The sequence below is a fragment of the Emiliania huxleyi genome (assembly GCF_000372725.1).
Source record: "Emiliania huxleyi CCMP1516 chromosome Unknown EMIHUscaffold_120, whole genome shotgun sequence".
NCBI lineage: Eukaryota > Haptophyta > Isochrysidales > Noelaerhabdaceae > Emiliania > Emiliania huxleyi.
In genome coordinates, this window is record NW_005201391.1 from 50,736 (window position 1) to 71,820 (window position 21,085).

The 21,085-nt window shown below is 64.2% G+C and overlaps 5 protein-coding genes across 5 annotated transcripts; 2 read left to right on the plus strand and 3 right to left on the minus strand.

Moving 5' to 3' along the window:
* EMIHUDRAFT_440193 (hypothetical protein) lies at positions 1-3,584 on the minus strand. Its single transcript, XM_005790258.1, has 9 exons — positions 2,866-3,584; positions 2,583-2,791; positions 2,283-2,392; positions 2,015-2,069; positions 1,813-1,947; positions 1,542-1,709; positions 1,044-1,084; positions 934-972; positions 1-806 (listed from the first exon to the last, which is right to left on the minus strand). Exons 1-9 carry the CDS (start codon positions 3,515-3,517, stop codon positions 560-562), a joined length of 1,656 nt encoding a protein of 551 aa, XP_005790315.1. The 5' UTR covers positions 3,518-3,584; the 3' UTR covers positions 1-559.
* Positions 3,585-7,133: 3,549 nt separating this feature from the next.
* Positions 7,134-8,371, minus strand: EMIHUDRAFT_224853 (hypothetical protein; the record flags this gene model as incomplete). Its single annotated transcript, XM_005790259.1, has 4 exons — positions 7,134-7,146; positions 7,395-7,570; positions 7,715-8,267; positions 8,343-8,371. The coding sequence occupies 4 exons, from the start codon at positions 8,369-8,371 to the stop codon at positions 7,134-7,136; spliced, it is 771 nt and encodes a 256-aa protein (XP_005790316.1).
* A 1,906-nt stretch (positions 8,372-10,277) lies between these two features.
* On the minus strand, positions 10,278-10,755 carry EMIHUDRAFT_58599 (hypothetical protein; the record flags this gene model as incomplete). Its single annotated transcript, XM_005790260.1, has 2 exons — positions 10,278-10,604; positions 10,684-10,755. Coding segments are annotated over 2 exons (399 nt in total), but the record flags the coding sequence as incomplete, so codon positions are not given.
* Positions 10,756-13,116: 2,361 nt separating this feature from the next.
* On the plus strand, positions 13,117-17,078 carry EMIHUDRAFT_109495 (hypothetical protein; the record flags this gene model as incomplete). The annotated part of the gene is made up of 6 exons (XM_005790261.1): positions 13,117-13,184; positions 13,514-13,587; positions 13,738-14,067; positions 14,905-15,030; positions 15,983-16,133; positions 16,466-17,078. The coding sequence occupies 6 exons, from the start codon at positions 13,117-13,119 to the stop codon at positions 17,076-17,078; spliced, it is 1,362 nt and encodes a 453-aa protein (XP_005790318.1).
* Positions 17,079-18,387: 1,309 nt separating this feature from the next.
* Positions 18,388-19,816, plus strand: EMIHUDRAFT_440197 (hypothetical protein). The gene is given in 2 exon segments (XM_005790262.1): positions 18,388-18,820; positions 18,839-19,816. The coding sequence occupies 2 exon segments, from the start codon at positions 18,427-18,429 to the stop codon at positions 19,699-19,701; spliced, it is 1,257 nt and encodes a 418-aa protein (XP_005790319.1). The 5' UTR covers positions 18,388-18,426; the 3' UTR covers positions 19,702-19,816.
* The last annotated feature ends 1,269 nt before the right edge of the window (positions 19,817-21,085 follow it).

Consider the following 21,085-nt stretch of genomic DNA (forward strand, 5'->3'; position numbering starts at 1 on the left):
CCAGAGGGCGGGGCGAGGGCGGGGCGTGAAGTTGGCAGTGGTGTGTCGTGTGTGGCCGTTGTGGCCCACGTGGGCAAGGCTTTGCTCTTCTTGCGGTGGCAGCATGCGCAAAGGGGCGCGCGGGGCATTGCAGCATGTCTTCGGCATGTCTCCATGATTGTGGCACCATGGTCCATGCCGGCTCGCCGACAGACCGGGCCTCTCGCGTTGCACGGTGCTGTGTTGTGAGTGGTGTGTGTGACTGCGACTCTGAGACACAGTCAGTGTGACGCGAGGGGGCATGATATCTGCAGTGCCCCCGACACTCTGTGCTCGGCCCACGTATACGTGTACATTTACTCCTACAGACATGTGGAAATACACGCGCTGAATGTGAACACCGTCACCGCCAGAAGCACCGGCGAAAAGGCACAACCGCAAACGCGCCGCCGCCGGACCGCGCGCCGCACCCGCAGTACTCAAGACTTGCAACAACCCAACACATCGTAGTAACTAGTATACGCGTTGCGCTCCTGGCGCACTGGTTGGGATTTCATGCAATCACCCTACTACAGCAACGTTATGCCGCCGGCCCTCGCACCGCCTCGAGCAGGTTGATCAGGATGTCGATGCTCAGGTCGCGCCCCGGGCAAAGGCGGTCGCCGCGGTCGCCGACGCCGTTGTAGCCGACGAAGCTCGCCTCCGGCCCCCACAGCGCGGACGCGCGCTCGTACGGCGCAAAGGTGCGCGGCCGAGGGTAGACAGCCTCGTCGAGCGCGACGTTGGCGTAAGAGAGGAGGACGGGGCAGCCCGGCGGGAACGCCCGCCTTATGTCGAAACCGGGCGTGTCAAGAGAGCTCAAGAGAGCCGTGGGAGAGCGTGCGGGGCAGTATGAAGGGCTCGGTCTTCCTGTCTCTCGGTCTCCCTGTCGCTCTGTCGCTCTGTCTGTCGCGCCTGCCGAGGCCTCCGATCTGAAACTCCTCGGGCTCGTACCTGTTCACGGCACACTCCTGTGAACGGCGCCTCTTTGCGAGCTGTTGATCCGAGGCTCCTCGGGCTCGCACGAGACAGCGACGGTCTCGGGGACCGGCGGATTGAGCCGCGCCTAGACACTTCCGAGACACGTCCGAGACACTTCCTCGGGGACGGGCGGGTTGAGCCGCGCCTGAAGGAGGAGGGAGGGGGGGAGAGAGAGGTGAGTGGTGGCCCGTCTCGTCTACCAGTAGACTGCGGTGGACTCCGGTCAGACTGGTCTACCAAATGGTCTGCCCCTCGGAGAGAGAGAGAGAGAGAGAGAGAGAGAGAGAGAGAGAGAGAGAGAGAGAGAGAGAGAGAGAGAGAGAGAGAGAGAGAGAGAGAGAGAGAGAGAGAGAGAGAGAGAGAGAGAGAGAGAGAGAGAGAGAGAGAGAGAGAGAGAGAGAGAGAGAGAGAGAGAGAGAGAGAGAGAGAGAGAGAGAGAGAGAGAGAGAGAGAGAGAGAGAGAGCAGAGGAGTCACTGGCGAGGTTGCCCCGTGTCTCGCTGCTGGCAGGCGCCGGGGCGTGTGAGGAGCGTCGGCACGCGCCGTCTCGAGCACGACGAGCCGCATCCGATCGCGGTCGCCAAAGGGCAGCGCGAAGTCACGCGGCAGGCCCTTGCGCCAGCTGTCCGCGAACGGCAGGCCACCAGCGCGCCAGCTGTCTGCGTGCGGGCAGCCGCCGTCCGCCGCCGCCCCGCCGTCGACGCGCGCCGCCTTGTCGCCGTGCGAGTCGGTGAGCAGGATACGACCTCTCCCCCCCCCCTCTCGTGATCTCGGGCGATCTCGGGTGATCTCGGGTGATCTCGGGTGATCTCGCCTTCTCGCCGTGCGAGTCGGCGAGTAGCGCTGCCGCGAGGGAAGGCACGCCCTGCAGCGCGGCGATGTAGACCACGGGCAGCACTTGGTCGACGAAGCGGCCCTTGTCGGGGCACATTGGCAGCGCGGGGTCCACCTGCTCACGAGCCGCCTCCTCTCTCCCTGCCTCCCCGGGTCGCCTCCATGGGCAGCGCCAGCTCCGCCTCGTACTCTGCCAGGGCCGGGCAGCCAAGCATGAGCGCGTGCAGCGTCTCGAGCCTGGGGGCACACCAGAGTAGTCAGGGCGAGAGGTGTCGCGCGGGGTACTCAGAGCACCGCGCTAGCACAGGGCGACTCAATACAGCTGGATACAGCGGAAGGCGTGCCTCGTCTCGAGCACTAGTACTCGGGTACCCGGGTCTTCACTCCCCATCTGGGGCCCAAGATCTGGGGAGAGAGGGGGAGAGATGTTCCGCATCTGGGGCCACGAGCTGCGGAGCGCTCTGCAAGCCGACAATGTACGGCAGGACGACTGCGTTGATCACGCTCATCGCCCAAATCGCTGCGCGGCACTCGACTGAGCTCTCCGGGCCGAGGTCGACCTGAGGGGAGATGAGCCCGAGACGAGCCCGAGATAGGCCTGAGATAGGCCCGAGATGACCCCGAGATGACCCGAGATGACCCCGAGATGACCCGAGCTCTCCGTGCCGAGGCCGGCCTGCAAGAGGCGGACCGGCAGCCGTCTCGGATGTGTCTGCGAAGTGTCTGCGAAGTGTCTAGGAGGCGTCTGACCTGGAAGACGGCCCAAAAGATGGTGCGTGCCATGTACAGCTGCGTCGCCGCCCTCAGCGCCGCGCTCATCTCGCCTCCGCTCTCGGCCGCCGCCGCCCGCACCGCCTGGAGCGCCGCTGCGACGAGCGGCTCGGTCGGCGCGGCGCGGGCGCGCGTGCCGTCGTTCATCAGGTAGCGGAAGAACTGCTTTCGGAACGAGGCGTGCGCACCTGGGGACGCGTCGTGGACGCGTCGTGAAATGTGTCGTGGGCGTGTCGTGGGCGTGGGTGGGCGAGGCAGGCGCCATTGTTTCCCGGTGCGCCATCGCCGGACGCGAGCGCGAGGGGAAAGAGCCGCTCTCCCGGGTAGGACGGGCTCATCGCAGTTGGCCGCACGTTTGGCTTGCCGATGTAGAAGCCCCGGTCCATCGGTCCAAGCAGCCGCCGATGCACCTCGGCCGTGCTCGCAACCGCCAGTTTGCCGCCGATCCAAAACGTGTCACCAAACCAGCGCTGCCGGTCGATCTCCGGGTCCGCGATCGAGACAGCGTCCAACTGTCCGAGCAGGAAGACTGTGCACGAGAGGCAGCAGGCACACGGCCCGCAAGGGCATACGCAGCACGAAGGCAGGCCGTTCGCGTCCGAAGGGCAATACTGATACCGATAGCTCGCCAGTCGGTTTTGGCAGCCGTCCTGGCAGCGGATGGCTCTCAGGCAGCAGCCGTCGCTGCACCCGCACGTGGCCGTGCGGCAAAGCGTCGAGCACGGCGCGACACACCACGGCCCGCAGACCACACACCCTGCCGTCGAGAGGCACGGCACGAGGCAGTCGGTGAGCGTTACGAGGCAGTCAGTCGGCGCACAGTTGTTCGAGGCGGGGCTACATGGCGCGTCCACGGGGCTACATGGCGCGTCCACGTCGCGCATGATGGACAAACTCTTCGGCTCTGCCATCATGCTTTGAGGATGGCCGGAAGCAACACGATAAGGTCGGAGAGGATGGCCTCAGCAGATGGCCTGGAGGCGACCAAGGTTGTGCCGTGTGTGTGTGAGCGATCTGTGATCTGTGAGGGTCCGCCCGCAGGCGCATTTTGTATACTCTGGCGGTGCCCGGTGCCGAGCGCAGGCAGAGCCCACAGGTCAGACCTTAAGACAGCGTTGTAGATCCCTGGGCGAGGGTGATGGCGTCCCCGTCGGGTCAGGGCTGAAGGCGGGGGAGACCAACCCGATCTCTCCGGCGTCCCGCGGGAGCGTGATTGACACCCCCCCCCGTGCCAACAGCCCCATGGAGGTAGGCCACTCGTCTAGCCAATCAGCCTTAAGCGAGCGGCCTGGCCGTTGGAATGGCCGGGTGGAGAGAGGGGCGGAGTCGGCTCGGAAGCGCGACTGCAGCCACGGGGACTGCCCGCGCACTCTCGTCGGGTTGAGGGGAGGACGACTGTCTCTGACGGCGGACCTCAGTTACGAGCCGCCCTCCCCTCGAGACGCGAGGCCAGCGCACTTGGGGCCGAGCCCCAGCGTGCACCGCCCCACACGCCTCACGTTCTGAGTGAGGTAATCCAAGTGGGAGATAAGCCTCCAAATCGACACGCTATTACCTACCCTATCCCCCTGCCTACCTGCCCTCAAAGCGGCCTGCGGGCCTTCTATTACCTACCTAACCCCCCCCACGCGCGCGCGCGCGCGTGCGCGCGCCATCGAACGGTTTCACGACGGCGCCGGCGAACGGCGCACGCCGAGCGCGTCGTGTACCCCGCGGACCGCGACCGACCGACCGATGTCGACGGCCTCGCTCGCTCGCATTCAGTACGAGCTGCTGCGTTGCGTCCGACGCGAACCGCAGCTGCAGGCCGAAACCCGGCGCATGGCTTGATTGGTGGCGCAGCCCGGTGCGGCCGACACCGCAGCCGGACCTTTCACGGTGGTCGTCGTTCACGGCGCGCCGACGCCACCCTCCACTCACTCGCCCGTCTGGTCCCCCCGCGACCCGCTTGACGAGCAGGCAGGCGGCTCTTCGCAGATGACGATGACGCTGGTCGCAGCTTCGCTTGCGGCCAGGCAGCGCGCAGCATCTTAAAAAGTGGGGCGTGCCACGTGACCTCCTTGACGCCGTGAACTACCAGGAAGCCTGGTTCCACCTGTTTGAGTCCGGTCGGGCAACGGGTCCGGTTTGAGTTCGTCGGGCAACGGCCACGGCCCCATATCTGGTGGTAGACGCCATGGCTCTGGAGCTTCAAGCTCCCCCAACACGCTACGTCGATGCCCATGGACCCAAGGCACTGTCCCGTTGCAAGGTCCTCGCCCGTTCCGCGCGTGCCACCCCAGCCGGAACGACGTATGGCGAAGTCAGGGCACTGGTTCATGCCTTTCGTGTAGTCATTGAGCGCGAGGCGGTTGAGGTACATGCCCGTCCCAGTGCCAACGTACTTTCTCGTCGACTGGTTGAGCCTGAAGCAGTCAATGCTTTCCCCACAGCCACGGGGCTTCGCATCTGGTTCAGGTGTCCCAACGCACTCAGGCCCGGTGTATACGCGACGGCTGTTCTTGTCGTCATTTCCATGCACGTCCGATGTCAAATTAAGCGCGCTGTTGAGCATCCTACAGAGACGCAGCACGTCCAGTACGGCGTCGCCATCGAGGCGCCCGAACCAAGTAACGCTCGCCGGCGCTCGTTGGAGAAGCACGTCCCAGGCCAACCGCGTCTTGTTGAAGAGCAGCTTCGAGCTGGCACGCAGCACTGGAAAGCGGCCATAGTGATCCTTCTCCTCGGAAACGATGACGAGCTGGCGTTCATCGGGCAGAAACCTCAGCCAGCCGTCGTAGGCCGCCGCTACGAGGTCGTGCTGTAGTGGGGAAGTGAGCACCTGCAGTGCGAGCGGCACGTCGGGAGGAGCCATGGTATCAAAACATGCATCCCCAAAAAACAAAAAAAGGGGCCCTGGTTGCGTGGGACCATGGACGGACGCGAGTCCTAGCCGTCCTTTGTTTGTATTAATAAATGGCGCTACGGAACGCCACTTACTCTCTCTAGGTGCGCCTTGCGGGCACATCCTTACGGATCCCCTACGCACACGACGCACACACCCCGACAGGCACCTACAGCACAGACACCGAACGCATACCGACCATGCGTCGGCCGCGAAATCACGATGCAAGCGCGCAACATACAGCAAGGATGCGGGGTTTTTTGCATATGGGGTCTGCCCAGTGGGTGCCCCCGGTCATCTGCAGCCCCTCCCCAGCCCTGTGTGTCCCTCTGTCCGCGACGCTGGCGCCCAGCGGATCAGTAACCAGCCTCCGGCGGGGCCCCCCGCTACCATCCAAACCCGAGTACCGGTCTACTAATCATAGATAGAGGCTCAAGTGTGACATAAGTCCACACACATTCGACATACACATGCACAAAGCAAACTCTCACGACACACGGCAACCGGGTGGAGCGGCGGCGGCGGCGGCAGCAGCACGCGCGGGCGGACGGATTCGGACGGGGCGGAGCAGCAGCCGCCCAGGCGGCCGCTGCTCTGTCTGCCAGAGCGCGCCGTCTGCCTGCGCAGCTCGAGCGCGGTCAGGTGCAGGGAAGCGTGGCGGCGCGGGGAAGCGCGGCGCGGTGGTGGCGGCGGCGGCGGCAGCGGCACGCGCGGGCGGACGGATTCGGACTGGGCGGAGCAGCGACCGCCTGGGCGGCCGCTGCTCTGTCTGCCAGAGCGCGCCGTCTGTGCGCAGCTCGAGCGCGGTCAGGTGCACAGGGAAGCGTGGCGGCGCGGGGAAACGCGGCGGCTCGAGCGCGGTCAGGTGCACAGGGAAGCGTGGCGGCGCGGGGAAACGCGGCGGCGGTGGCGAGCAGGCGAGCGGCCCGCGCGCGGCGAGGCGGACAGGTGATCGGCAGGCGGGTGATGGGCCGGAGAGTGACCGCGCCCAGCGATCGGAGAAGACGAGCCGATCGTCGCTCGGCCGCAGCTGACCTCGAAGGCGTGCGGAGCGCGACTGTCGGTGTCGGAGGGCGGCCGTCATGTGGCGAGGAGGGAGGACGACAAGTGCGCGTCGTACGGGTCGCTCTTCATCGGCCAGTCGAGCGGCACTCAAGTCAACCCGAGCATGGGCGACGAAAGCCGGTGGGGCCGGTGGGAGGTAGGACGAGATTCGTTTCGCGCTTTCAAAAGCGGCTTCGCGCGCAGCGCAACTTTGGGTTTGCCACGAAAAAGCGTCCCCAGTGGAAATGGGGGCTACTGGGGCGGCCAATTCACACCTCGCGGGACTACTTATGTTTTCGTAAACGTAGTTGTGGCCCCCCGCTACGTCGCACGAGTGCAACCGGGTAGCGGGGGGCTAAAATCGAGCAATACTGCCCGATATCGCGACGCGCCACCAAGCTCGGGCATGTGGTCGGCACAGGCTGAGCTGCTCGCGGTGCACAGGTCATGATGCGGACCGTGCACCGCGAGCAGCTCGAGGCGCGGCGAGCACCTGGCCGAGGACGGCGGCGTCCCCCATCGGGTTACATCGCGCGAATGACCTTTTTGTGACCCTTTTGTACGAACCGTTCACGGCACTAGCCCACCGGACGGTCTCACTCTCAGGCTGCGCCCCTGCGCGCACACATCCAACGAAGATCCATGCACCATGGGAACCACAGGTCACAGCATCACAGTCACAGGAGTGCTCCTGCACAAACCAATTCAAAAAAACAAATATCCGCGGAGACGGAAAAAACGAAAACGGTAGAAGAGAAGAGTCAAGAGATGCGTGCTACAAGCTTCGTGGCCGCACACCGCTCGCGGAGTTCACGCGGCACTTTCACAAACGAAAATCTCACACGCGTTGGTGAGCATCATACTGCTTTTCGAAGTCCTTCCTGCCCCACTTCTGAACGCCCTCCTCACTAATTCCACCATCATTCAGGCACGGCGGGTTGAAAATGCAGCGTACCACCCCGTGGCAGAGCGTCTGGCATGCCAGGAGTGCGGTGACGATGCCAACGCAACACTCGAAGCCCTCCAAGCCCGTCAGGCGCTGTGAGATCGAGAGATGTGGTGAAAGTGCTCAGAAGACACGGCGACGCGAACTCTGGCGGGCACAAGCGGCCGGGGATGGCCATGGGGCGCAAGGCGGCATGCCGAGACGAGCAGGTGGCAAGCGGATCTTATGGCGCGGCACCTGCTTGTCCCTTGCATCGGCTCCGTCGGCGCCCGCGTCGCTACGCTCCATGCTTTCGGCCTCGGGTGCGGCGGCCTGCCGTTTCTGCCGCTGCTCCTCAGCGAGTCTATCCTGGAAGTTGAACTGAGCGCCGCGCGCTTTGGGCTGCGAGCTGGCGCCTTTCTTGTTCGGATGCCCCGCCTGTCCCTGCACCCCACCCGAGAGTGGTTGCGTCGGCGGCTGCCCCTGTCCCTGGCCCACGTCGGCTTCCGCGGGCGCGGCTTCCCGTGACGGTGCCGCCCCGTGGTCCCGCCCGTGGTCCCGCCCGTGATCCCGCCCGTGGTCCCGCCCGTGCTTCTTCGACCGCTCCCGCTTCGCTGCCCGCTTCGCTGCGGCTCTCTTGTCTGCAGGCATCGCCGAGAGCGCCTGGTATGCGGAGGTCACGTCGGCAAACTTGCGCTCCGCCTCGGCGTTGCCTTGGTTCTTGTCGGGATGAAATTGACGCGCAAGCTGGTGGTATGCGCTCTTGAGGTCGCTATCAGATGCATCGACTTCAACACCGAGCTCGCGGCCTCTGGCTGGAACAGGATCGCAAGCGAGTCCCCCCGGCAGGCGCGCGTCTTCCGAGAGAGGAGCGGGAGCGAGGGACCTTCTTAGTTGTCCGGCATGCAGATGCATGCACGGCCGTTCAGAAACTTTCCCAGCCGTTGGAATGGCTGCTCTCCCGCCCCTCACCGGGCCGCGAACGGGTAGTAGACGTTGGCGCCGAAGAGGGAGGAGAGTCGCCGAAGGACGGGTAGTCGTCGGTCATGCGGGGGGAGGAGGAGTCGGCGAGCAGCAGGGGGGGAGAAATGCCTGAGAGGGTGGGGAGGGAGGCGTGAGGCGCGAGGTGAGGGGCGTGGGGGCGCGGGGCGCGCGGGGCGTGCGTGGGACGCGCGGCGTGAGGCGCAGGGCGTGGGGCGGGAGGGCGCGGGGCGCTCGAGGTTGGGGCAGGGGGTGTTTTGTGTGTCTGTATGTGTGTCTGTCTGTTTCTGTGTGTGTGTGCGTGTTGGTTTGTTTGTGCGAGGGCTGGGCGGGGCAGGGCAGGGCGGCGGCGAGCGGCGAGCGGCGTCGGCGAGATCGGCGACGTAGAGAGGCGATGGTGACGTACACGGCGGCAGTGTTCACGGCAGCAGCGCCGGTGGCGGCCCCGCGCAGCGGCGGCGGCGCCCTGAGTGAGGCAGACTGCCCTGCACAGCCTGCTGGGCACGCTCCCGACGAGCGGCGCGCCATGCGGGCCCGCCGCGGGCGACGCGGGCTGCGAGCCGACACGCGTGTCGCAGGCGTAGACAGCACTGGCGAAGCGAGGCGGCCGGCGCCGGCCCCGGAGGCGGCTGCAGTAAGAGCAGCGAGGCAGAAGTCACTGTCCAAGGCGTACTTAGCAGGCTGCCATCGAGCAGCGCGCCATGCGGGCCTGCCGCCGGCGCGACGAGATTGGAGAGCCGACAGGCATCGTTTCGAAGAGGTAGGTGTACTGAGGAGAGCCATCGCGCCCGAGGCGGTCCGCGCCGGCCCTGCAGGCCGTCTCAGAGAGCCTGGCGAGGCTGTACAGAATGCCAAGAGCATACTGGGCAGGCTGCCGTCGAGCGACGAGCCATGCTGTCGTCCTAAGTCCTATCCTCTGCGCTCTGTGGCCGGTACTGCCAGAGCAGACTCGCTCGGCACTCTCGCTGGGCGAGGGCATCGGTCTCAATGCTTGGTGCTGGAAAGAATTTCATCCCACTGGCGCGGGACGGGGGACGCACACAAGTAAAATCCCCAACAAGCATGTGTGCAGGGTGGCCTGACACGTGACACAGCTCACAGGCTCCCCGCCTGATTGATTTTTGGTTATCGAGAGAGACGAATTCCCGAGCGGTAAGTGTCACCCCGGCGGCGCAACCGACCCGCGCCTCTGCTCGCGCTGCGCAATTTTGGCGAGCCCCTCACGGTACGTCGGGTACCTTAGGCCGCCCGGCAGCAGCACGCGGCGCATCCGCGCGTTGTCTACGCGCTTGTGCTCTGCGGCGCGGCGGCGAGCGCGGCGGCTCGCGCCCGCGCCTAGGGTTCGGGGTCCGGGGGCCTTTACGTCAGGGGCGGGGACCTGGGGACCGGAGCCGGCGCATCGCGCGCCTGCTGCGTCTGCGTCGCCAGCTGCGGCTAGAGGCGCGCCGAGTAGTGCTGCGGCGTGCGCCATGACCTAAGGTATGGTGAGGTAAAGAGGCAAGGTGAGGTAAAGGCAAGGTGGGCTTCACTCACGCGAGGTGGTGGGGCAAGGCCAGGCAACCGTCGCAACTCCACGTCCAAAGGCAGGAGCCCAACGGCACCCAGAGAGCAAGGCCCAGCGCGCGTGGGTGAGTGGCCCATGAGTGAGATGTGTGTGTTTGTTGTGTGTGTGCGTGTGCCTCGCCGCGAGGCGCCGGCGCGTCGTCGGCGAGGTTGAAGATACCTGCAGGAGTGCTCCGAGGAGCGTCAGAGAGGCCGGGGGCGCCTGCCACGCGTCGCCGGTGCGAGGGGAAGAGAAGGCAGGGAAAGAAGGCAGCTCGCCGGAGCTGTCGGCTGCGCCTGCCGGCTGCACCATCGACGCGAGCAGCGCGGCGCAGATGTCCTCGACATGGATGCGGGAGACGTACCGCACAGGCGGCGGCGGCGGCGGTCCACCCTCCCCCCCCCCCTCCCCCGCGCCCTCGCCCGCGCCTTTGTCGGCCCGCACCGCCGCCGCTCGCGCCACCGTATCGAGTGCGGAGCGTCCGGGGCCGTAGATGCCGGCCAGGCGGAAGCAGCACGCGCGAGGCGGCGCGGCAGCTCGCTGGCCGACGTGCAGCCACTCCCGCTCGGCGGCGAGACGGTGCGCGCCTGTGGGAGAAGGCTCCGAGAAGGTTCGCCGCGAGGGCTCCTCGACGGCGCCCTCCTGCGAGGCGGTGCGCGCTGGCGCTGCCGGGCGCGCAGCGTGTCTCGGCGAGCTCGCCGACCCACCCACCGTCGTGGTCGCCGTACACGCTCGTCGTCGAGAGGTAGCCCACCCACCGCAGCCTCCCGTCCGCGCCGCCGCACGCGCGCTCCACCTCCTCAGCGTGCAGCGCGAGGAGCGGGTCGCGGTCGAAGTCGGCGACCGGCGGCACGGTCGCGAGGAGGTGTGTCGCATCGGCGAGCTGGGCCAGGCCCGCCTCAGTCAGGCCCGCGTACTCCTCGTCCAGATCAAAGGCGTGCACAGACGTCAGCCCAGTCGCAGCTGCAATCTCGCTGGCGCGCGAGGCTGACCGGCAGGTGCCAGAGACGCGCCAGCCGAGGTCGCGGGCGGTGAGCGCGGCCTGCAGGCCGACGTAGCCAAGGCCGAAGACGAAGAGGTGCGGCTGCTGCAGAGCAGGCATTTGTCCCGAGGCGAGAAGAGTTCACGTAAACGAAATTGCACGCATTCTCCTTCACACGGTCGCCCCCTTGCCCCACCACCACCTCGTGTGTGGGGAGAACTTACCTTACTGTGTGTGTGTGTGTGTGTGTGTGTGTGTGTGTGTGTGTGTGTGTGTGTGTGTGTGTGTGTGTGTGTGTGTGTGTGTGCTTACTAGACCTCAAATTTCGCAGCACTTGGAGCACTTGGAGTGCAGTCAGTTGGCAACCTTACACCCAGGGCCGGGGAGCTAAGTAAGAAGCGAAGCGCACCCAGCGGGCCGGATGCTCGGGGTCGGGCTGCGGGCTAGAGAGCCCTGACCCTGGGGGGTGCGCGGTCGCAGGGCCATAACACACGTGGGTTGGCCCCGTAAGTACCTTTCTTTTCTTTTGTGCGAGTGAGGCCGGATAAATTCTTTTGACCGCGGCAGCGAATTCTTGGTTAAAAACAACTCTTTTTCGCGGGAATTCTTTTCTTTGCTCCGGTTGGGTGCCTGTGATAGTATAGCACGCGCCAGTTCGCACCTGTGTCGAGCCTGTCTGCTGTGACGCGTCTTTGTCTAAATTCTTTTCTTGAGTCGCTTAGGCGGCTCCGGTGGTGTGCCGGTGATAGTACTAGCACGCGCCAGTTCGCACCTGTGTCGAGCCTGTGTGCTGTGAGAGAGAGTTGTTTTGTTTAAATTCTTTTCTTGACCTTGCCGGCGCCTCGACTTGACGGCCACTACCTGCCGGCCACTACCTGCTGCTGTTCGAGTCGTTCGGCGGGTTCGGGAAGGGGGTCGGCGAGATCCTCCGGAAGGCGGCGAACGTGCTGCAGAACAAGCTGATGCGGGCCCAGTACCTCGATGAGGTGACTTGGACCACCAAGAGCTGGCTGGGGCTGCAGAAGCAGCGCATCTCAGTCGTTCTTCACACGGCCATCGCAGAGCAGATTGTGAATGAGCTTGCCAACGGCGAGGGCGGTCGAGTGCACGGAGCTAAGTGCCTCGCCGTCCTCGCCGGAGTCGCTTAGGCGGCTCCAGTGGTGTACCTGTGTTAGTGCCAGTGCGCGCCAGTCCCGTGCCCAGTCCTGTGCCCAGTGTTGTAGGTAGGTAGGTAGAAAGGTGAAGAACAGCCAGGCTCGGACTGGACACCAAGTGCGAGGAAGCGGAATATAAAATTCTTTTCTTTGACCTTGCCGGCGCCTCGACTTGACGGCCACTACCTGGGCGGGGATGGGGGTGGGGATGGGGGCGGGGGCTTCGCTCGCGCGGGCCCTTTCGGCCCCGTCAGGCTTACTGAAGGCTGCGGCGGCGGCGGCGGGCTCGATGCGGCGACGCAGCGAGGCGTCGAGGCGTACTTCCCCCCACCCTCGCGCCGCCTCGCCAGCCTTCCTCCGTCGCGGCCCAAGGCTGGCGAGGCGGCGATGACGGCGCGCGCTCCTAGGTAGAAGCGGAAGACGTGTTCTCGTATCCCAACTAGCGGTCGAGGGGAGACACAATACGCGCACACACCGACGCAGCCGCGTTGCACCGTATCCCCCGCGTTCGTGGCCCCTCGCACGCGGTGCTGCGAGCGAGTGCTCTGCACAAGACCGTCCAGGCGGAGACACACACACACACACACACACACACACACACACACACACACACACACACACACACACACACACACACACACACGCACACACACACACACACACACACACACACACACACACACACACACACACACACACACACACACACACACACACACACACACACACACACGCACACGCACACACACACAGACGCCAATTGGCGTGTGGCAGCCGTGGCAGCGAGATGACGCGGCAACGATGCGTATGCGCGTGCCGCCATAGCATATAGACATGCACCCCTGCCTCCGAAGCGATGTGCATGGCCTCCACACGCATGGGTAGAGCATGTGCGTATGCCTCCTCCTCCCCTTCCGACCGCCAGATGCAGGGGCTGAAGGGCAGCCTTCTCAAGGACATCCTGCCGGAAGAACGGGGTACGGCAAGCGCCCGTGCGGCCATGGGGGGCGGAGTGGCACTGTTGGCTTCCCTGACCATGGCTGCTGCGGTAGCGAGGGCGGTGCGGCGGTGCGGCGCTTGCGGCGGTGACAAGACCACAGTGAGGCATCCGCATCAGCCGATGGCTGCGGCGACGACCGAGCGGGAGGGCCTTGTGATTCCCGGTACGGAGTACTTACGATACAAGGGAGAGACACAACCTTGGAGCACTTGCAACCTGCTCTCTCTTTTCTCCCAGTAAGCTAAAAGTATTTAAACAAAACAACTCTCTCTCACAGCAGACAGGCTAAAAGTACGTACGTACAAGGGAGCGGGCCGGTCACACCTTTGAGAAGCATGTCATCAACACCGCCGACGCACTCTCCTCTGTCCAGCTGGCTGCCCTTATTCCCTAGCAGGTTCCCTCGCATCGTGCTAATCAGCATACTGCTCGCGTCCCACCCGGTCTCCGGGAACCACGCTGAACAAGGACGTGTGCGGGATCTGGGTCGAGTCTCGCGTGAGGGCTTGACCGATTCTGTGCTCCCGGTGGCGGACAGCTTCTCTTTCGTCTCTCGCGCGTGGGGTCATGCCATGCCGACATCCCACAACAAGCCCTCTGATGTCAGTTTCTCTCTACCAGATTCTCGTCAGCTTCCTTTCACCGGAGCGCCTAAGGATCTCATTCATCGTCCAATCAAGCACCTCGCGAGCCTCCTTCGGTCGAAACGAGTATCGTGCGTCAACCTGGTCCGCGCCTTCCTCGACAGGCTGCGAGAAATGGACCGCTTTCTCTCGGTCGCGATGCACATCTTCGACCGGGTTGCGATCGACATGGCGCACGACTTGGATGACCAGCTCAGTCGTGGATTGGATCGAGGCCCGCTGATGTGCATTCCGTTCGGCGTCAAGGATCATCACCAGGTCTATGACGAGCCGACCACCTATGGCCACGTGCTATACGGCGCGCACCGTGAGCATAGGGCGTCGACTGTTGTCCACCAATTGATCAATTACGGTGCCATACCGCTTGCGAAGACAACCATGACGCCTTTGGCAATGGATGAGGCAGGCGTTCACGGGTGGGGCATGTGCATCTCTCCGTATCTCAACGGCCACGGGTCCGGCTCGTCCTGCGGATCGGCTGCTGGCGCGGCCATTGGCGCGTTTCCCTTCGCCCTCTCAGAAGAGTCATTTGGGTCCATCGTGGGTCCTGCTTCGGCAAGTCTGGTTTCGGGGCACATTGCAAGCTACGGGGGTATCACACGCACCGGGGCAAACATCAATGATGTGGAGGTCGGCCATCTTGGCTTTCACTCGCGCTTCCTCGAGGATTATGGGATGATATACAACTACATGCGTGCCGAAGGCGCACGAGACCCTGGCGACGGGGACGCACGTGGCATCACATTTGTTGACCCTGAGCATGTCAACCTAAGTGAGGTTCGCGTCATGGTCGTGAACCGCTTCACCGGTCCGAGGGGGGAAGCAAGACTCAAGCGAATCTCGCGCGCGTTGCGTGCATCGGGTATTAACTTTGACGTGATTGATCGGCGACGAGCCCGCCTAATGTGGTCTTTCAACCGAAGTACGCACCGAAATGCCTACAGGGTCCTTGCAAAGCAGCGAGCCTCATTGTCTCCTGGGGTTGCCCAAAAGGCATTCAATCTGTTCTTGTCGAGGCACACACACCGCGGCCGATCTACACGGTCAATTGTGCCCCGCGTGGACGTGGCTCGGAGGGCTTGGGAGACGATTGGCAGGCAGTTCTTGAGCGACCGAGTCTGGAGGAAGTACAATGTCCTCCTAGATACAGATTTGTACACTGCGGGCGGCTATGATGCGCCAGTTCGCAACTTTGAGGAAGGAATTCGAACAGCAAAGACTGTCCTCGTGGACTTCTACGAATCCCAGCCCAACTGCTCGTCCATCACAGGTGCTGCGATCTCGCTCACCGCCTTACCCTTCAACGATCACCTCACATTCGCAGTTGGCGCCGCAATTCAAAAGTCTCTGTACATGGAGCATGATACCCTGGTCTTGCCGAACGACACGGCCATCAAGGAGGCGCTGTCCGACCGCCTCCGCTGCTTCTCATTGGGAAATCGGACGGGGCAGGGAGGCGGATGCTCAAAGATGGAAGCGCGCACCTCCTCGGACATCGATATGTGCAACTTCTTGCCTCGTGCGTTTGCGAACGCGCCCTTCATCCCGCCGCATGCGATGCGTGATGCGATTCCGGACGAGGCCTTGTTGGGATGGCAACTGTGGCGACCATCGGCATGTAGATTTATCTGTCCATTCCTGCAATCATTCTGCATACACAAGAAGATCGACTGCCAGATGAACTCAAGTACATCACAACAACAACTACAACTACAACTTGACCGAATGGCGGGACATGGCGCAGGCGAGAAGCGACATCAGTAGCCGCGTCGCTCCCTGAGAGACGATGCACAGAGATACACAAAATACCCCTAAAGCCTATCAAAAGTATGGGCCTGATCAGCCCGTGTCTTGTGACGTTGTGAGTCGCCCGCTCTTTGCATGTTGACGATGCCTCGAATGATGCAATACGTACCATGGTACGTGCGTGATGGGCGGGGGGTAACAAAACAAGCCCGGGCCCGAAATTGCACAGAGTTCACAACCACACGTGAGGGAGGCATTTTCTTTTGAAAAATCTTTTCTTCTGAGTTGAGAAGAACACCCCACAAAAAAGAAACTCGGGCAAACGCGCCGCGCAGCTCGAGATGGAGGACACTGATCACTGATGGATACTGAACGGCAGCGCACGGCGGTTGCCAGCTCGAGCGATCAAACGCTCGCCGAGCGCGTCGCCGCTGCCGTCCAAGCCGAGATGGACGAGCTTCTCGCTCGGCACGCAGATGCAGACGAGGAGGTGCCCATGATGTCGCGCGAGCAGCTCCAGGAGCTCATGCACAGCGTGCTATTCGATTTGCTGGCGTCCATAATGGCCCTGCTTGATGTCAAGCACCGCCAGGCGAGGCGCGTGTGCAGCACGTGGCATGCCGAGTGGTGGGCGACGGATACGGTACGTCGTGGGCTGCGGAGGTAGGTGAGCCCGCCCGTGCTGATGCCGCATGATACACACGTGAACGACATCATCGCTCTGGATGACGAGCGGCTCTGCCTTGCCTCCACAAGAGGGATGGGCGCTGGTGCTGGTGCTGACGGGATGCGCGTCATCGTCAACATGCACGCAATTCTCGACCCGAGCTCCGACTGCCAGCCGCTCACCCTGCACTGCAGTCACCAACCTTCGTGGCGCCTCGCAGCGGGCAACGGCCGCATCTTCAGCTGTGGCGGTGACATTCGATCGTATCGGGTGACGGACTACTCCATGGTAGCAGCGCGCGCTCCATCCGCGCCATTCTCGTTCTTCGGTCTCGCTCTCGCCCCTGTTGGTCCGCTCCATCCTTCGCGGTGGAGAGGATGGAGGAAAGAGAGTGGATCGTCGCGCTGGACCCGGGCACGCTCGAGACGCGCTTGACGTTTGGCGACTTTCAGAGTGGTGCTCTGCATGGGATGGCTGTCGTTGGCAAGGAGCTGTATGTCGGCCACGAGCCGGACTGCAGCATACGCGTCTTTTCCTTCACCGGCGAGCCGCTGCGCCAGATCACGGGTGCGTTTCGAGTGCCGCACGTGCTCCGCTACTTCATGCGGCGCCTGTACCTGCTCGAGTACAACGACGAGTTTCCACATCTCGATGAGAACGGTGAGGTCGACGAGAGCGAGGAGGTGACCGCAGAGCGGTATCTGGCAGGGACGCGCGTCTTTGTGCTGACACCAGAGGGCGATCAGCTGCAGGTGTATGACTTACGACCACAGCTGCAGCGCCCAGGCGAATTCGTGTTTGCGATGAATGTTTTCGGCGGGCAGCTTCTCATCGCCACAAGCAGCCGCAGCTTGGACAATGTCAACAGCACCGTTGACTCGATGTTTGCACTGAGTGGCGTGTGAGACGCGTGCGCGGAGAAGCAGCAGGTGGCTGGAAGCCAGCACTCGCTGCAGCTGCTGCAGAGCCTCGCAACGCTCGACAATGCGAGGACAGCTCGGCCTCCTTAAACTTTGACTCCAGTGTGGGTGCGCGGCGAGCCAGTCTTGTGACACGCGCGCTGCTCACGCGTCTGGGCGACGGCATGGGCGCGCACCGAGGGCGGCGGCATGGGCTGAGCGCAAGATGTGCGTGTGTTCCGTGTGAGAGGGACCGCTTCTTTTGAGAGAGAGATTTGTAGCGATACCAAACAACTCTATGCTCTTAACCCACAGTGAGAGGGTAAAACTTTGTAAAATACTCTGACAAATCACACACATTTTTGTGATTTGAATATGAGCCTTTTGGGCGAGTTCTTTTTCTTTGCGGTATCTTGAGATGTATCTCGCCAAATCTGACCGTATCTCGTCATATCCCGCCATATCCCGCGCCGTATCCCGCCGTATATCCCGCCGTATAAGACTGCAGGGCCAGGGGCGAAAACACGGCGTTTTCTTCTTTCCCCACATGTACTGGTCCGGAGGGACCCGAGAAAGGTGAGAAAGATGGATGCTTTCGCTCCTCAACCCGAAGAGGCCTCAAAGCCATCGCTCTCGTGAGCATGCTTCCCGCGAGGGATGTGAGCCCGGAGCGCGGAGCGGGTAGAGACGCCTCGCCTCCGCCGCAGATAACCGGCGGGCGGACATCGCGAAGAATGAAGAAAAAAACTCAGCAAATGGTCGCCTCTTCGCCAACGTGGCCAAGGCCGAAGAAAGGTGCGGCTGCTCGGGCATCTCTCTCTCTCTCTCTCTCTCTCTCTCTCTCTCTCTCTCTCTCTCTCTCTCTCTCTCTCTCTCGGGCGAGGCGAGAGCCCCGAAAACGAAGAGAGAGAGAGAGAGAGAGAGAGAGAGAGAGAGAGAGAGAGAGAGAGAGAGAGAGAGAGAGAGAGAGAGAGAGAGAGAGAGAGAGAGAGAGAGAGAGAGAGAGAGAGAGAGAGAGAGAGAGAGAGAGAGAGAGAGAGAGAGAGATTTGAAAACCAACAAGAAATCACGACTCTCACAGTGAATTGGGCTCGGCAGCGTGTCAGCCCTCAGCCGAAGCTGGGGCCGGTCCCGTAGCCGAGAGCGCCCGGGCTCTCTCTCTAAAAGAAATGAGAGCGGAAGCCGACATCATGATGGTGTGTGCGCGACGTCGCTCTTTTGGCGCAGATACCGGCATGGCAGAATAAGCGCGCGCGCCCTCGGCGGTCCCGCCAACCGAGTACGGAAGTGGACGCGTCCCTGCATCATCCCCAAGGACGACTCGTCACGCACAGCCACCTCCTTCCGCCCAAGCATGCTCTCGATCATCGCCACGTACTCCGCCCCGGTCCCGCTCCACGGACGCGAGCTCACCGCCGGGTGGCAAGCCTACATGAACCAGGGCCTTCAGACGGGCGCCGCCTACGCCGGCACCGGCGCTTCGGGCGAGGGCTCCTTTGACGACCTCAACGCTCAGACCGCGGACGCCTTCAGCGCGCTCAACCACCAGGGCGAGCCCGCCGCCGCCGCCGCCTCGCCGTCCGCCGCCTCAGCGTCCACCGCCGCCTCGCCGGCCTCCACCATCGGGACCGACGTCACCTCTGCCGTCGCCACGCCGATCGTCTCCTCGACCGACGCCTTCACCGCCGGCATCATCTCGGTCGTCGACTCGCTCACCGCGGCGCTCGGCTCGCCCGCCGCCTCGAGCGCCGCGCCCGCCTCCGCCGCCGCGCCCGCCTCCGCCGCCGCGCCCGCCTCGCCCTCCTCGTCCGGCGCCGCCTCGGCTCCCCACTTTGCGGGCTGGCAGGCGTACATGAACCAGGGCATCGCCACCGGCCTCCAGTACGCCAACGCGGGCGCCGGAGTCGCCGCCGGCACCACCGACCCGGCGACGGGCTTCAACGACCTCAACGCCGCGACGGCCGACAGCTTCGACGCCCTCAACCACGGCGCGCCGCTCGCCGAGCAGGACGGCGGGGAGCGGCGCAAGCTCGCCGCCGCCGCGCCGGAGGAGAAGGTGTGGACGGGCGCGTGGAGCGACCACCACGCGGAGGCGGGCGGCAAGGAGACCACCTCGCCGCTCGGCGCCGCCAACGTCGGCACCTCCTCCCTCGAGCACGCCGCCACGACCGGCTTCGCGCACGGCGCGTCCCACGTCATCGGCGCCAACACCCACGGCGCGACCGACGACCACGCCGCCAACTCGGACATCCTCTCGACCGACAAGTACCTGGGCACGCCGGGGCACCAGAACGACTGGACGCAGTACCTGCCGGTCGTGCCCGGCAACAACGACGGCGGCTACCTCGGCGGCGAGGTTGTGCAGGACGAGTCGCAGGTGTCGGGCTACGTCGGCGGCTCCTACTACCCGTACCCCGCCGCCCCCGCCGAGTACGCCACCGTCGGGCCGATCTACGCGGGCAAGTACACCGCGGCGGGCCTCGAGACGGTCGCGGGCTGGGCCACGGGCGCCGACTTCAACGAGGAGGGCATGCCGGAGGGGACGGCGAACCGGTTCCTCGAGCTCGACACGCAGCTGCTGGACGACTTTGACAAGCTGAACCGCGGCGGCTCGGTGCTCGGCCGCTGACCTGAGCCGGGGTGCTACCATCGATATGTGTACTACTCTAGGGAGCGGTCTAGTCCCGTGGTGGGTGCTCGATTCCTTTGTGTACAACGAACTATAAACACATGACCTCAAACGCGCCGCCCGCGCGCGACCCCTCGCTCGGGGCACACGGCAGCGCATCGGGCGCCGCGAGGTGGCAGCGGGGAGGGGCGAGGCGGCGGCGGTCGAGGCGGGCGAAAGTTGTCAGCGGTTCGGGCGGCCAGGGTGGCAGCAGCGGGCCTGTTCCCGAGGAAGTCGGAGAGGCGGGCGGCGAAGGGGCGGTCTGCGATGCCCGGCCTCGGGCAACGGGGCAGCGGAGGCAGCAGCTGCCGCGTCCTTTTCCGGCGGCGCGCGGAGAGCGGAACGGGCGAGGGCGCCATCCCCGACGAGGTCGTGGAGGCGGCTGTGCAAGGCGACGATGCGGTGCTGGTGTGGCTCGACGGCGGCGGGCGGGTGGACGCGACGTTCACTCATATGAGTGTGAGCGGCAATGCGGTTCGTACTGATACTTTCTCGCCGCCGCCTACGGCCACACGAGCGGCTCCTGGCCGCGCAGCTGCTGCAGCGTGGCGCGTCGGTCGACCTTCAGAACAATGAGAATGGCACCGCGCTGATCCTAGCCGCAAGGAACGGCCACAAACAGGTGGCCGAGCTGCTGCTGCAGCACGGGGCAGAGATCAACTTGCAGGACTGCAAGGACCATACCGCGCTGATGCTCGCCGCCTTCAACAATTATCCCGCCGTCGTGCTCCGCTTGCTGCGGGCGGGCGCCGACGCGAAGCTGCGCTCGGTGTCTGGAGACACAGCGCTGGGGTTCGCCAAGAAGCAGGGCCACAGCGAGTGAGTGCGTGCCCTCGAGGGAGCCACCCCTTTGCCGCATGCTGCAGAGAGTGCATGCGGCGGCAAAGGGCGCGCCCGCGACGGCGGCAAAGGAAGCAGTGTGTGCTGAGGGGGCGGCAGCGAGGGAGGCGGAGCGGGCGGCGCCGGAGGCGGAGGCGGCACGGCATGCCGAGGAGCGCTGGCGGAGGTCGAGGCGGAGAAGCGCGCCAAGGGCAAGAAGGGCCCTGGGGTGTCGACGGGCCCCCGGGGGCGACGGGGGTGCTCTCCGCCCGCGGCGGCCGAAAACGGGGGTCGGTATATACGGTATCAACGAAGTGATGCACTTGATGCAAGGGTGCCATTGTGCTCTACTACAAAAGTTGTGTAAGATGCCCAAGTCTCAGACGCTGGATCCTTAGCGGAGCTGAGTTCTGACGGTGTGAACACGAGCAACCGGAGTGACGACCGGGACCGGGCCGCACGCCGGGAGTGCCCCGACTAGCAGTGGCGGGCGCGGACGAGCGAATGAGAGGTCGCTATCTGTGGG

Excerpts from the sequence above, each read along its gene's own strand:
- EMIHUDRAFT_440193 (XM_005790258.1), bottom strand. The coding sequence starts at position 3,517 with ATGATGGCAGAGCCGAAGAGTTTGTCCATCATGCGCGACGTGGACGCG. Across the intron at positions 2,792-2,865 it reads TGGCGCACCGGGAAACAATG|GTGCGCACGCCTCGTTCCGA; the intron begins GCGCCTGCCTCG and ends ACGCGTCCCCAG. Across the intron at positions 807-933 it reads CAGATCGGAGGCCTCGGCAG|GCGGGCGTTCCCGCCGGGCT; the intron begins GCGCGACAGACA and ends TTTCGACATAAG.
- EMIHUDRAFT_440197 (XM_005790262.1), top strand. The coding sequence starts at position 18,427 with ATGCTCTCGATCATCGCCACGTACTCCGCCCCGGTCCCGCTCCACGGA.